Source organism: Carica papaya, chromosome 5, assembly GCF_054855325.1.
Source record: "Carica papaya isolate Zhongbai chromosome 5, ASM5485532v1, whole genome shotgun sequence".
Taxonomy (NCBI): Eukaryota; Viridiplantae; Streptophyta; class Magnoliopsida; order Brassicales; family Caricaceae; genus Carica; species Carica papaya.
In genome coordinates, this window is record NC_142313.1 from 44,768,400 (window position 1) to 44,783,797 (window position 15,398).

General features: G+C 35.7%; 1 protein-coding gene across 1 annotated transcript in view; it reads right to left on the reverse strand.

Moving 5' to 3' along the window:
- The window catches only part of TTN7 (Structural maintenance of chromosomes (SMC) family protein), a 32,370-nt gene extending 16,977 nt beyond the window's left edge, over window positions 1-15,393 (reverse strand). The window contains exons 1-13 of the mRNA XM_022036986.2: window positions 15,217-15,393; window positions 14,115-14,153; window positions 13,937-14,012; window positions 12,611-12,649; window positions 12,448-12,515; window positions 12,270-12,341; window positions 8,758-8,837; window positions 8,541-8,619; window positions 8,302-8,419; window positions 8,009-8,184; window positions 5,141-5,386; window positions 4,890-5,011; window positions 1,488-1,632 (exon numbers count right to left, since the gene is read on the reverse strand). Coding sequence (XP_021892678.1) covers window positions 1,488-1,632; window positions 4,890-5,011; window positions 5,141-5,386; window positions 8,009-8,184; window positions 8,302-8,419; window positions 8,541-8,619; window positions 8,758-8,837; window positions 12,270-12,341; window positions 12,448-12,515; window positions 12,611-12,649; window positions 13,937-14,012; window positions 14,115-14,129 — 1,236 coding nt within the window. The 5' untranslated portion in view covers window positions 14,130-14,153; window positions 15,217-15,393. The remainder of the gene's footprint in view (window positions 1-1,487; window positions 1,633-4,889; window positions 5,012-5,140; window positions 5,387-8,008; window positions 8,185-8,301; window positions 8,420-8,540; window positions 8,620-8,757; window positions 8,838-12,269; window positions 12,342-12,447; window positions 12,516-12,610; window positions 12,650-13,936; window positions 14,013-14,114; window positions 14,154-15,216) is intronic.
- Window positions 15,394-15,398: the final 5 nt, after the last annotated feature.

The following is a 15,398-nucleotide window of genomic DNA, read 5'->3' on the forward strand; positions in this document are numbered from 1 at the left end:
AACAAGTATAAAAGAAAATCTTTACTATCTCAGCTGCTGTATTAAGAATAATGGTAAGAAAAAATTGGCTGCTGGAGAAGAATATAAGCAGGCAGCTGGCAAACAAGAACTTGGAACCAAACAAGAGTTGGACATGCACATAAATCAACCAATACCATTAATCTTGGTTTTATTCCTCCCCAAAAATTAAAAAAAAAAAGAAAAAAGAAAAGTAAATACCCAATAAACTAACATAACATTTCCACATGGAATTAAGTTTTAAGACTGAAACAGAAACCCCTAAAACTAATGCCAATAACCAGCTGCAAAATATGAGTATATTGCATAAATGTAGGTATGCAAGAACAACCTTTTTACAACACCAACTAGGCAAATTCTGAAAATTTGACACTGACTAATCACTTCCAACTTCCTTTGAGATTTAATGGAAGTGTAACTCCCATGTTAGGTTGCCAAGGCAGCAGACTGATCCATAATCCGCTATGTGCAATTGTCTACCCAAAAAGGAATCGCTATTTTGAGACACTACCAATTATGATCCCAAGAGGACCTGCATGTCACTTCAATGACCAACAGGGTCAATTGTCAAACTCCCCTCAGTAACCGCTTCTGCAATCCTCTTCCTATGAGAGGAAGCCACTCACTAAGGTCAAGTTATTAGCTTGAATAGTGATCCATGTGGAAACAAATACCAAAAATATGCTTCAGAAAAGAAATCTGATTATTTATCCTTCAAACCCCATCTATGAGAGGAAGATATCTTTTCAAGCCATTGTCAGTATTAGGCCCATCTGTTGAGCTGAAAAACTCTCATTATGATAAGTTACTTGCTTGAATGGAAAAGTGCATGAGAGAACTGTCTAAATTGAAAACTTGGTTGCAAACTGACTCCAAAAACAGAAGATGTGATCTGTTTTACGTAAAAATATAAGACTAATAATAAGTATTATCTCAAAAAAAAAATATTTTAGAAAAATAAGACTATAATAAGGAGAATATCTACTAAGAAAAAGCTCTGAAACTCACAACAGCTTAATAATATTGTAATATAATGCAATGTAATCTAATCTATTACATATTTAGAGACTATAATCATGATTAAAGCTGAAGCTATGTTACACTACAAGTTTGATTACATGATTATATAGTGCAAAAAACAAGTTTGATTATTCTGGAAGTTATTTCCAGATTTTATCCCAACCACCTCCTATCTTTATCTAAGACTTATTCCAACATACAAACTCTCACATAATCTTCCAACTACCACATATAATAAAAATTACATCCCTAACATAAACAGATCTTTGTTTATTACATAACATATTCAATTATTACACAACTTTTTCTTCCTTATCTGACACACCTTATCAAATGGTGCAACTAAATTCTGATTTATTGTCCCTAATATACTTTGGTAAAGGTGAGGTAATATCATCACATAAATATATAGAAATAGCTCCTCCAAACTATTCGATATATAAACTAACCTGCAGAATGTTTGAAGAAAGAACTCGCTCCAGATCATCAATTTCTTTTTGAAGCCATTTGTCACGAGCAGCTTTACTAGAAAATTGAGTGGCACGACCTTGTTTTTGATAAAGAATGCTAAGCTGCTTTTCACGCTCCATGATTCTACATATCACCAGAATCAAATATGGAAAGGAAAATATTAGCACTAAACAGTTTATATTAGTGTGATCCTGCATCTTTTTCGCAGTTTATATTTTAACGAAATATGGAAAAAGAAAATTGAGTGACACGACCTCGTTTTTATTCATCTTTTTCACAGTTTATATTTCAAAAAACAAATATTAGCACTTAACAGGTAGCCTCCTCTATGGTGAAGAATAAATGTCATTTTGGGTCACAAATAAAAATGACTCTGTAATGCAAACAGATGACAGGGGAAGGGGGTGTGTGTGTGTGTGTGTGTGTGTGTGTGTGTTTGTCTGATGTCAGATAAATTACGATTAATTTGCCTACTAAGAAATTAGGAAAAAACCTAGATATCACACCTAAGGTTCTTAAGCATCATATACCTAAGGGTTGATTGAGTCATAAAATCAATTATAAGAAATTTTCAAAAAATATTATTGAATACTTCAATGCTTCAATAAGTAAAACTATACTATTTATAATAATCTCCAAGCAATCTTTCTTAAATATAATTAAAATAAGAGAGTAACTTAGTAGAATTAAAAATAGTAATCAATGCACGTTACATTTGCATCTTTTGTGAACCTAATGTTATTACCATTCTTCACTTGAGGTGCTTATTACTTTGTTTCCAAATGGTATCCAGCCTAAAAATCAACTTGAATAAGAGGGAAATGGTTCAGATTGGTGATAGAAGTGATGAAGCTAGTTTGGCCTTGGTTTTGGGCTGCAAAGTCACTAATCTGCTCATTAAGTACCTTGGTCTTCCACTTGGGGCAAAATATAAAGACGTCAGTATGTAGGAATTCCTTTCTAAAGTGGGGAGACTCACTTTGATTAAGAGTACACTTGTTAACTTACCAATCTACTATCTCTTTATCTTAACAATTACGGTTAACATTGCAAAAAGACTTGAAAACATTCAATGTAGATTCCTTTGGGGTGATGAGGATGGTAACAGAAAGTATCGTTTGATTAGATGGAAGCAGTTAAAAAACCGATTTGAAAGGGAGGTCTCGGCCTGAAGTCTATTGTGGAGTTAAACCGGACTTTCCATGGGAAATGACTATGGAGATCTCTTAGGGAGAAGGGGAAAATGTGGTGGAAGGTGGTACGTGCTAGATGGGGAGAATGGAAGATGGGGTAAATTTAAGCCTCACGGGCTGAGCCTATGAAGGAAGATTCGGGATGACAGCCAATGCATCAAGAGCTGTGTGGGATGGAAGGTTGGAAGGGGTGATGGGGTTAGATTTTGGTATGACGAATAGATGGGGAATTTCAGTTTAAAAAACATGGTCCAAAGAATTTTTTGCTTTACTTGCAATAAGGATGCTAAGGTAGAGGAGATGTATGAGTTTGTGAGGGAGGGTAGGATGTGGGATGTGAAGGTGAAGAGAAGATTGCAAGACTGAGAAATTGATGAGTACAACAGCCTGCTTTTGTCCCTGACAGAAGTAAATTTAAATGCAGAAAATGATAAAAGAATCTGGAAGCTTGATGAGAAGAAAGATTTCTTGGTGAAATCTTTATACAGCTGTCTAACTAAGAAGCATAACAGCCGCAGCACGTCAGCTCCTTATAAGCAAATTTGGAAATCTAAAGTCCCTCCTAGAATGGCTTTTTTTGCGTGGGAGGCGGCCAATGAATGTATTTTGACCATATGCTAAAAAAGAAGGAGAATGTGTTTGTTAATAGATGCTACTTATGTCAGGCTGAGGAATCGCGCAACCACTTATTATTATTCTGCCTAGTGACATACAGCATATGGACCTCTATTTTTGAGCTGTTAGGATTAAATTGGGTTATAACTGGAAGTGTGAGTAATGAGTTGTGGGCGTGGGTGGGCTTTTGTAAAACGAAACATCATTTGTTCCTTATTCCACTTACAATATTTTGGGTAGTGTGGAAGGAAAGGAATGGCAAAATTTTTGAGGGTATAGAGACTAACTTTACAAAGATTAGAGATAAATGGATCATACTTTTGGCTCTATTTTGTTGGGTCATGACATCAAAGACATGTGAGACTTTTGTGTTATCATAAACCATTTGATTGACATGTAACTAGTTCGTATTCGGGTAGTACCCTCTTGGTACCTTGTGCATAATAATATTTTCCTTTTATTTCAAAAAAAAATGCATGTTACTTTTGCAAAGGGCAGAGGAAAGTTGTAATCATGTTCTCCTTCGATGTCCTGTGATTTATAGGCTTTGGTCTATGGTTTATAGCACTCTTGGAACCAGCTAGGTGGTTTTTGGTTCTGGGAAAAATGAAATTTGCGCATGGAAGGGGTTTGGAATAAGAGGAAACAAACTAAGATTATACCACTTATTATATTTTGGGTTGTGTGGAAAGAGATGAACAAAAAGGCTTTTGAGGGAGTTGAGGATACAGATGGTATGATTCACTTAAGAACAGATGATTCCAGACTCTCGGTCTTTTATTGTTGGGTCACTCCATTCATTCTTTTGCGGATTTAGGAAACATATTAGATACTCTAATTGATTTGTAAATGGGATGGTTTCCGCTTGATACCCATATTAATACACACAAACACTTTTTTTTTCAGAAAAAAAAAATACTAATCCTAATAAAAATAACAAACTCTAGAATCCTATATATATAGGTTTTTTATGACAGAAAAGGAAATAAACAATCAATTACAATTAATCACAAATGATGCATTTTACCTTTTAACTTGATTTAGTTTCTCTCTAACTTTATGATTTATTTTCTCTCTAGCACCTTGATTGACTTTCTCTTTAATACCATGATTTTCTTTCTCTTTAATACCTTGATTTTACTTTATTTTTAATATTATGCTTTTCTTCCTCTTTAATAAATACTAATCATAATCGAAAAATAAAATAATACTAACAAAAATAAACTCTTAACTCTGATAAGACTCCTAGATAATAAACTGAAACATAATTCAACAGTAAATAAATTCTTGTAATGGCTATGCACCATCATTGCCTCAACATTTCTGTTCTAAAAAATAGTGAAGAATAACACCCCACCTCTGGACCTGATGACTAATTGGTTAAGGAGACCCACTCACACCCAAAACATGGCTTTGTCAACAAGACCAAGTTAAGCCAACCTTCAGACCCTCATTGCTGGGAATTAAGAGCAAGACTCATGCTCAAACCAGAGGCTATTCCCCATGCACTAGATGATGCTCTTATTTTCCCTCACAGCATTATAATAAAAGATATACATTTTCCAGACATACCCTTTTGTTATCTCCTTCTCCTTTATGACTTGGGCTTCATACAAAGGACTAATTTTGTCAAGCTCCTCTGTTGATTCTTGTATTTCCTTCTCAAGGACATGAAGCTGCTTAATTGCATCATCCTGAAAGCACAGAAAATCAGTAAAAGGAATACCCTTATCCTCGGGGAAAAGAAATATTTCTATAAAATACCCTGCAAAACTGAAAGCAAACATGTCTATGTCTACACTATTAAGTCATCAAAATAATACTTTGGTTTGTATATTCCCAGATATCTTCTCCTGAAGGTCTTTCATATCAAGTTCAAGCTCTGTCTGCTTCTTTATGGCTTCAGTTTGTTGGGCTTCTAAGGCTTCGTTCTCTTTGCTCAAATTCTGAACCTCTTTTGTTAAGTTTTTAAATGTGTCATCCAAGTCCTTGGCCTTCTCATGGGCATCCAGCACGCTATTGTACATCTTTGTTGATGTTTCAGAGACCTTGGTTCGAGCTTCTTCTACCTGAATCAAGTAGGCAAGGTATCACATCCATTGATCCATATAAAAGGAAACATCAGCAGTAGCTCAAGAAAAGATTTTTTAATCATGTCTAGATTAAGTTTATAAGCAGAATAAGAACAAACTAAGCAATCACATTTGCTCAGATTGCAGTGTTAGACCATGTTAATGACAAGAACTATAGGACTTTTTTTGAGAAACTATTGAAAGAAATATTTGCAGAAGGGAAGGGTATAAAAATGCAAAAATCCAGTCAACAACTAAAGTTGTCTTATGAGTAATTTGGCCTTAAGTTTTAAGATAAATTTTGCCATCATTTAGCTATTATACATGGCCAGGATCAGCTTATTTTTGCAGTCAAGAACAGTTGCACTACGGTTAAGTTAGTAAAAGTTGGATTCTAATCGTTTCCTCTGATTCTTGATTCTTTCATATGTTATATTTTTAATATAAATCAAGTAAAATGCTTCAAAAAATAAAATAAAATAAGTAAAATGCATTTGTATTTGTTACGCTTTATTTTGGTTTTATACACTAAAAACTGTACAATTTCCCGACCCTTTTTTAAAAGTACCTTGTCCAGACATTTGATGAGAAGGGGCGGAATTTGGGTGAATATATGCTAGCCAAGCAAAAATGCAGTGGAATCATGCAATCACATTCTTCTCTGGCGCCCGGTGGTATATAACTTGTGGTCTATGGTGTATGGATTGTTAGGGATCAACTAGGTCATTAAGGGGCCGATCATATATGAGATTTGGGTTTGGAAAAGCTTACATAAAAAGAAAAAATTTGCTAACCTCATTTCTTTGACTATCTTTTGGGTGATTATGAAAGAGATGAATGGTAGAGTTTTTTAAGGGATGGAAAGGGAGATTTGTAAATTAAAGGGCAGGTAGTTTCATTATTTTGGTTCCTTTTTCTGGGTCATGACATTATTGGGTGAAGGATTTTGGGTATTTAGTTGATACTATAACAAACTTGTAAATATTTTGTACATGAGCCGTACTCCCTTGGTACTATTGATTCTTTAATATACTTTTACAGTTTTACTTTCAAAAAGAAAAAGTACCTTGTTCAGATGTAAGAATATATTTGCCTAGCTTTTGATAAAAACTGAACTATCAGCTCCTCCAAAGACTCGTATTCCATCCTTTCACACTATCAAATTTTGGAACATTAAAATTAACTTCTTCTTCCTCTAAAGCTTCTTGGAGGAAATTGTAACCAATCCAAGTTGATGTCGGACAGGTCAAGGTTAAGATGCCTACTAAAGGATTAATGGTTAAACCAAAATATCCCTATTCCAAAAAAGCTGTAGGGTTAATGACATTAGGGTTAAGAATGCAGTGGGCTTAGGAGGGAAAATCACAATGACATTGAAGGAAGAGGAGATAAATGGGAAACAGAATGGAGAGAATGATAAAACAGGAGGAAATAACTGATAATAATACTCCTTTTAATATCCTTAACTTAGTTGCAGATATATGTGTCCCATCAGACATAAGCAGCCAAAAACAGTTACAGGGTACAGGTAGGCTGTCCCGTATACACACCTAGCACTATACCTTCAACATTCCTAATGCCATTACGTGACAGGAAAAGTAAAAACAGAATTTCAAAAAGAAAATAAAACATGAGCAGCCATTATCTTTCCCTCCAAAACTAGGTCTTGACAAAAACCTTGCCGTGCAAGTGGCTTTGTAGGTTGATGAGGGATAGGGACTGTATATGGTAGAAGGTTTTCAAAATAAAGACAGGATGGAGAATGAGTGGATTACTAAATGGAGCAGATATCTATATGCTTTCGGTGTTCAGAAATTCATTAGGCTATCTATAATTCATGAGAATGATTGGGCTAAGTTTTTCTCTTGTATGCACTTTAAATTGCATTCCAGTCAATGTTTTAAATTCTGGAAAGATATTTCATGTGGCCAGTTACCCTCATGTTAGTAATCTTGAAACATTTTTAATATTGCAAGGGACAAAGAATGGAAAGTGAATAAGTGCTCCTTGAAGAGTAATCTCAGGCATTAGGCTGATTCAGGATCTAAATGATTGGAAAAGCTATCGCCTTTCCAGGCTCCCCCTATGCCTTGAATGTGCACTCTGATGTGCGGATCTACTGATTTGGTCACAGAACAGGAACAAAAAAGTTCCAAGCCGCTCCTAGAATTTTTCTTTTTTCCTAGAAGGCAGCTTGAGTAAAATCCTTAACATTGCTTACTTGAGGAAAGAGGTAGGTAAAAGTCTGATGAATGGGTATAACTGTGCCAGGGGTCGGAGAAGTTGAATAGTAATCCTTTGCTTTGGCACCCCAGCATATCTTACAACTCTTCATTTTCTCAGAATTAAGTGAATGATTGGGAGTTCTTTGGCTAGAGAACTTTGGGCCTGACATGGCATCATGGTGCAGGAAAAAAATATTGGCTCTCATTTCTTTTACTGTACTCTGGGCTAGAGATCATTGGCTCAAAAAATTATAGTCGCTTTTTTTATCATGCACAATGCATATCCTAATCAACAATCAAGTAGGCAAATATTTTAAATGATAATTGAGTAGATATCCCAATAAGAAATAATCTAACACTTTAGTATTGGCATGTTCATCAATCCCTAACTGACCTCTGCCAGTTTCTGCCGAGCATCATGAAGCTCCTTGTCATAAATAGTGTATTCCAGAGATTTTCTCTGCTTGTCAAGCTGCTGATATTTCCTTAATTCCTCTTTCTCTTCATCCAGTTCCTTTAGCCTCTCATCCAGGTACTGAACAACTTGAATGATCTGCTTTCTCTTATTTCCTGATTTGGAAGAAACCAGAGTAGCCTTGACATAAATTTAATGCTAAACATGCAAAATTACAGACTAATATTTGTAACTAAGGTACAAGTATACATAATGAATCAGAGCTGACTTGCCAGTTTCTTGCATAATTTTCAAACTTTCACGGCGTCTCTCCTCATAAACACGAGTACCACCAATTTCTTTGAGTAAATCTAATCGCTCGGAATCTTTCATCAAAGTCAATGAGGCTATCTACAGATCCATCCACCAAAAAGAAAAAAAAGTTACTTCAAAAGAGAAAATGCATATTGAGTAAAACCCCTAGCAGATTTATATGATGAAGTTAAAGCTCTAAACATCGAGTGCCTAATACCTTTCCTTGCTGCACAACATAGTAAGGATTAGAACGAGAAAATCCAGCACTTTCCAGCAAATTCATAACCTCAGTTTTCCTGCAAATTGTGTTATCTCCTTTGTTTTAACTAACAGCAACCATTTGTAAAGGATGAAATACAGCAAATTTAGCATCGATAAACTGGGAGGCAAATGGCTTCCTTGAAAACAAGGTAAAAGAAACTGAAGAGACTCACGTGATGTGCTTCCCATCCAAGAAATATTCATCCTTCTTCAAACCAATTGTTCGACGTAACCGTACTTCCTCTTTATCAACCTGTAACATTTGCAGAAGCAAGCTAAACAGGGGCACAAACACAGACTTAGCGGCACCATTAAGCATAAAGCACAATGTACCAGGGAGGAAACGAAGATCGATGGATAGGATAATGATGGTAGCAACAACAACAACAATAGTAACAATATCTATTATCATTATTATGGTGGCAGGGAAAAAAGAAAACTATTAAGTAAGATAATCTACATGACGCAGTCCTTTATTTAAGATCAAGTTAAACCACCAATCTAAGGTTCTATACAACTGTTTTTAATTAATTATTTTCTGATTTTTTTTATTTATGCAGTCTGCTTACATATAGGAGAACTCTATTGTGAGGTTTCCTATTCTAAAAGACATGTGAACTCCTAAATATAGGAATTTCCTTTTTTTTTTGTTACAAGAAATATAAACGTTGCTTAATCATAAAAATTTCCGATTATCCTCCAATGTCCTAAGTAAATAAAATTATTTAAGGAAACCTTTTAACCGGTATTTCTAAGCATTCTCTTTGTCCTGATTAAACCTAAGCTTGGAAAGCTTATGGAGATTAGCCCAGATTTCCCCTCTCCTGCACAAGGCCCTTACTGCCAATATTGTTCTTCTTCCATTTTCTTCTTTGCCGACTACAGCTATAATGTAATAACAATAGCTTCTGCACTGCTAAAAATTGGCATTATGACACAACCCCCAAGAAGAAAAAGTTAATATTTAAATAAGAAAATAGATATTTTGTAACTAGACTAAAATAAATGAACAAAAAACATCCTTGTGATTTTTGAAGCATGTCAAAGAAGAAGTCAGGTTCCCCAGGTACAGTTATTACAAGCTATTACTTGAAGAAACTGAGCAAACTAGTCTCAATGTAACCTCCTAGTTTCCATATGGGAAAACCCTCGCTGATGATTTTTGCCCCAAAATAGTAAAATGGTTACGACTAGAAGGTTTCATTAACAACCCTGCTTAGGCATGATTTAACTGAGAAAGATTTGAAGAATCTGACACTAAATGTCTATAGGCTCCATTGATTAATTCTAATCGAGTACATCTCACCTTTTCTTCCCTTTTCTCCAATTTTAGGCAGTAATGAATGTACCATCGTAAAAGAATATGTTAGAAGGAATAAATTAATATGATTAAGAGAATGCTATATAAATGTTCGAATATATACAAAGTTGCAGGGAATGAATAGCAGAAATCAAGAGCAGACAGAAGATTGCTGATTAACAATTAAAAAGAAGCAGCAAACAATAACCAAGAAAATTATAAGTTAAAAACTGCAACAATATGTTACAAACCTGATACATGGTTCAGATCTAGAAGGTAAAGTTCAGATTTAAGAGAGAGAAAAAGAGAAAAAAAGGATTTAGAGTCAAGAGAATGGAAATAGAGAGAAACCGAGAGAGAGAAAAAAAGATTTCCGACAGAGAGAGGATAGAACATTTGAGATTAATCTTCAAGAAAACACTTTGGTGATTCACGCTTACAAATGGAGAACTTAAATACAAAAAATGGTGCATGAATATTACATTCGAATCACTAAACGTCGCCATGGAACAATGTGGAAGCCGTCAGTCAAAAGGGACGCGTCCTGTTGATTCCCATATCCTAACCCTAATTAGTATTTAACCCTTCCAGATCGATTCCCAAACCCTAATCCTTATTAGTATTTAACCCGTCCATATTGCCGTCCATGCGTCCAAACTGAGGAATGGCTGGCCAAGATCTTTCCCTCCATTTTCTGTTTTCTTGTTCTTTATTCCCCTAACACTAACCTTAATGTTTTTACAATAGAAAGTTCAAGACTATCCTAATACAAACTTTACCATTTTTACCTTCCTTGTATTTACCTATTCCCTAATTTACTCATAGTTCTTTACAATACCCACCCCTTGAACATCAATATTGCCCCCAAGGTTGAGATCCTGCTTCTGATTTTTGTTTTTTTTTTTTTAATTTTATTTTATTTTATTTATAACACACCATCTTCTTCTCCCACTTATTCCTTCTCCATTTTCTCTAAGCGCTTCCTTACTTTGAGATTAGAACAGCTTCTACAACAACCAACAATGGTGCCTTCTTTGTCAATCCACGGCATACCTTCCTCTTCCTCACATGCACTCTTCACTCAACCTTTTCCTCACTAATCTATACAGCAGGCACGCAAAGTCGTTGGAGAAAATAGAACCTGCTTTCAGGCCACAGTTCTTCGGTGCAGAGATCACGCGGAGGGAACCCAAGAAGGAGACTCCTTCAACATAAGCAAAGGCCACCAGATGCTAGGCCAAGGCTCCAATCCGTCGATCCAGAACAATGCCTCAACCTTCTTGTTCATGTCCCAGATCCCTGTACACTTTTTAGACTTCTTCTCGGTCTCATCATCTTCTTCATCTTCTTCTCCTTCTTCGCTTTCTTCTTCTTCCGCTTCTTCTTCTTTTTCTGTTTCTTCTTTTTCTTCAATAATGGGGTCTGAACCGGTTCGGTTCCGTGAACCAATCCGGTTCGTCCCGAACAGCTTTAGGATTTTTCAACCGGTTCATTCATTGAACCAATTTTAGGTTTTCCCCCTTAAAAGCTGGTTCATCTCTTCTTTTTTCATTTTATTTGCGTTGCGCAGGGAAAGGAAAAATCACCCCATGCACACAGCTGCAGTAACAGCCGTTGGCTTTTGTGCCCTTCGGAAAGGGAATGTCGCTGCCCAGCAACTTGATCATCAGATCCAGTTTTCACTGTATTTGATCAAAGGGTTTCCCGGTGCAGTCAGCGGCCACTTTTTCCATGGAATCCACCATCACTAGTTCCCATTTGGATCTGAAACGCGGCTCTGACATCAAGTTATTATGAACCTAATACATGATTCGGATTTGGACGGTAAATGTTTGGATTTAAGAGAAAGAGAGAGAGAGAAAAAGAGAGTTAGAAAATCGAGAGAATAGAAACAGAGAAAGAAACCGTGAGAGAAAAAAAGATTTCTGAGAGAGATGATAGAATATTTGAGATTAATCTTCAAGACAACACTTCCATGAATATTACATTTGAATCGCCAAGCGTCGCCATGGAACGATATGGAAGCCGGCAATCAGAAGGGATGCATCCTGTCGATTCCCAAACCCTAATCCTAACTAGTCTTAATACCCCTCCAGATTGTCGTCCACGTGTCCAAGCTGAGGAATGGATGGCCAGGATCTTTCCCTCCATTTTTCTGCTTTTTTGTTCTTTATTCACCTAATCCTAACCTTGATTTTGTCATAACAAAAAGACAAATCTACCTTTATACAAACTTTACCATTTTTATCCTGCATCTTATTTACCAACTCTGTAATGTACCCTAGGTTCCTTGCATATATGATCCACTGAAATAAGAAACATAACAGCTACCACCTGCTCTCTAAACTACTCAAGCAAAAGAAATAAATAGCCTTGAAATAATACCGGTATGCGATTGTCAGTGTTATCAAAAACAATCTCCACATATGCTGACATAACTTGGTGGCCTGCACCTTCCTGTTAATTTAAACATAGTGAGCATTGAATTTGAGAAACGAACTACAAACACTTTCTATGGTAGTTGGACATTCAATTTGAATAAACAGTAATGTTGTAAGCATACATGGAGTAGCGCATGTCTATCTTCATTTCGCAGGTTTTGGAAGAGGTCACTCAAAACAAAACGAATTGCTGCATTTAAGGGCCAAGCAATTAAATTTAAATTAATTTCCAGTAGGAATTGTCATGTAACGAGTAAAAAAACAACAAAACAACAAGTGGGTTACCATGGAAAAAGTTACTCTTGCCAGATCCATTTGCACCAACTGCAGCAACAAATCTTTGAATAAATAATAATATTTTACAAGATATTCGCACAATATATTTTTACAAGGTCAATCAGAAACTAGTTTCAAGGTAAGACCCAGTTATATTAATAATCGGATCTAGCATTTTAGCAAAAGAAAGTTTTCATGATCTGTGATGTTCACACCCCTAGCTGCATATGCAAAACCATTTCATCAGTGCATAACAGAATTAACACTAGTGACTTGCTCCAAATTCACAGACCCCAAAATGTTCTTTCTACTAATGTGTGTTTGATGTGCTTTAGTGTCAAGACTAACAGCCATCTCTTCTTGCACCCTGAGGTGGCTGGAAGGTATACAAGTAGCATCTTCTCCTCCTTGGTCGTCGTGCAATGAGCTTGCCCATGAAATTTGGAGATTTTCATTTATCTTTCTCTTTTTGTTTATAGTAGAAGTAATAGTACTCTGAGCTTTGGAGGAGACTAAATTTGCTGGTTTTGGCTTCTTTGGTTGGAGAAATTATCCTCCTTTTAAGCAGCGCTCTTACTCTTTTACTGATTTGTGGGATAGAATTGAGTGCTTAGCTTCTTTATGGGCTAAAGCACATAATTTCTTCAGGACAATTCCTCTTTCCACAATCCAAAGGGACTGAGTTACTATTTTGTATTTCTCCTGTATTGATTCTTCACTTTTTGTTTCAGTTCTAATGTTTGTCTTTTTCTGTTTCTTTTTCTTTGGACGATAGCTTAGCCTCCTTTAGATTGTAACTTCTCTTTGCTATCTAATATATTTCCTTTTCTATCAAAAATAGATATACCAAATTAGTGAAGATACTAAATACTTTCTAATACATTTTTAAAAAAGGAAACAAAACTTATCACAAGGCCTCAAAGGGGTATCACCAGTTTTACAAAAGAATGATGGCAATCCAATATTATCTGCTATATATTTATGACAAACTAAATACGTCCCAAAAACCAAAAAAAAGAACATATATACCTTGCACAAATACTTGCAAGAATCTACAATTAATGTAGTTACACAATCATATTCATCTACTGTCACCGCTACTATAGCCAAATTTTTAGCAATCAAGATTTGTAGGAAAATAAAATAACATAACAAATAAGGCTCCAAAGAGGTTCGAAACTCCTATTAGTCAAAGATATTGAACCAGCATTCCAAATAAGAGTAAATCATTATCGTACCATGCAAAAATCCAACAAGAATATATATTCCAAAGCTTAATAATTATCCCTGCTTCATTTTATAATTGAACAAGATGGCAATGAGAAACCATATTACCAACACAATTAACTTTTGGACTGAAAGGCTCAGTAGCAACTTGTTCTCTGTAACTCTTAAAGCCTTCAATTACAACCTAAATTGCAATCTCAGTCGTTAGATGAGTACTAACCATGATAAAATATAGAGAAAAACCTAAGAAGTTTTAACTAAAGACTTCACAATAGAATGAAATTACCTGCTTTATATGCATGCTGGAATTACAAAATTACCCCTCCTGTCAAAGCATCGGAAAGAAGAACACAATCAAAAGCAATTATAACATATCAGAGATATTTATGCAAATACATATGCACATACATACATATAAATATATATATCAATAGACACACACATATATATAGAAAAGAAATACCTGATGAACAACTATCTAGATGTTAATCAAACTCGGGAATAACAACATTTGATGATAAGCTTAGGAATATGAAATTACCTCCATCAATTAGAGGAGAGATAAGAAAAATGATCAGAGGACTCATCTCTCCAATGGAGCAAAACAAGGTAAAACTAGCACTTTGGAAGTAATTTTCACGTTTCTTTATTTCATTTAAAAGCAAAATGGAGACAAAATTCTGTGCAACAATGGATTATATCCAAAATTCCATGAACAATAAACTGAGAGAGAGAGAGAGAGAGAGAGAGAGAGGGAGAGAGAGGGAGAGAGAGAAGAGAAAAAAGAGGGCAGAGAGAGAGAGAGGGGAGAGATGCAACTTCGAGAGAGGATTAAAAAGAAGGAGGCGCAGCTGAAGATGTTGAACAGAGGAAAAAACAGGGTAGTTTGGCTGGTGAAGGTGATACCGCGAGAGAAAGATGAGCAAGCTTGAGAGTGGAGCAGGCTGCGGACGGGAGAGAGTATAGGCTAGAAGAAATTCAGCGAGAAAGAAAAAATTAACATCCACATATTAGAAATATCTATAGAGCAAGAACTCAGATACCAGCAGCGCGCCAAATACGCTTCCATGAAAAAGAAAATGGTCCAAAACTAAGATCAAACAGCGCAAAACCGTCATTGAACTTTCTTATAGCGAGAAACAGTAAAATGAACTGAAGAACGAAAAGCCCTAGAAATACATGATGCTCTAAAGAAGCAGAAAAAAAAAAAAAAAAAAAAAAAACTACTGGAGAGTTTTTCTAGGGTTTTCACCATTAGTTAACACAAAATTTTTATAACATTCACAGAATATTAAAAGAAGAAAAAAAAAGACTGCGCGTGAAGTTACCGATTAGCAGTTGATCAAGTTCATGTAGAAGAAAGAGAGAAACAGAGGAAGGAAAATGACCTGATTAGACTTGCAGTTGAAAATGGCGGACTGGAGTGAGTGACTCAACTCCGCCCGAGTTTTGCACTGTAGAAGCCGATAATTCAAACAGTTAATTTCAGGGGAGGGAGACGAAGGGGAGAAATGAAAAGAGTAAGGGCGGGCTTATGTCCAGATTTTGGCAATTTGCTGAAGACACGCAA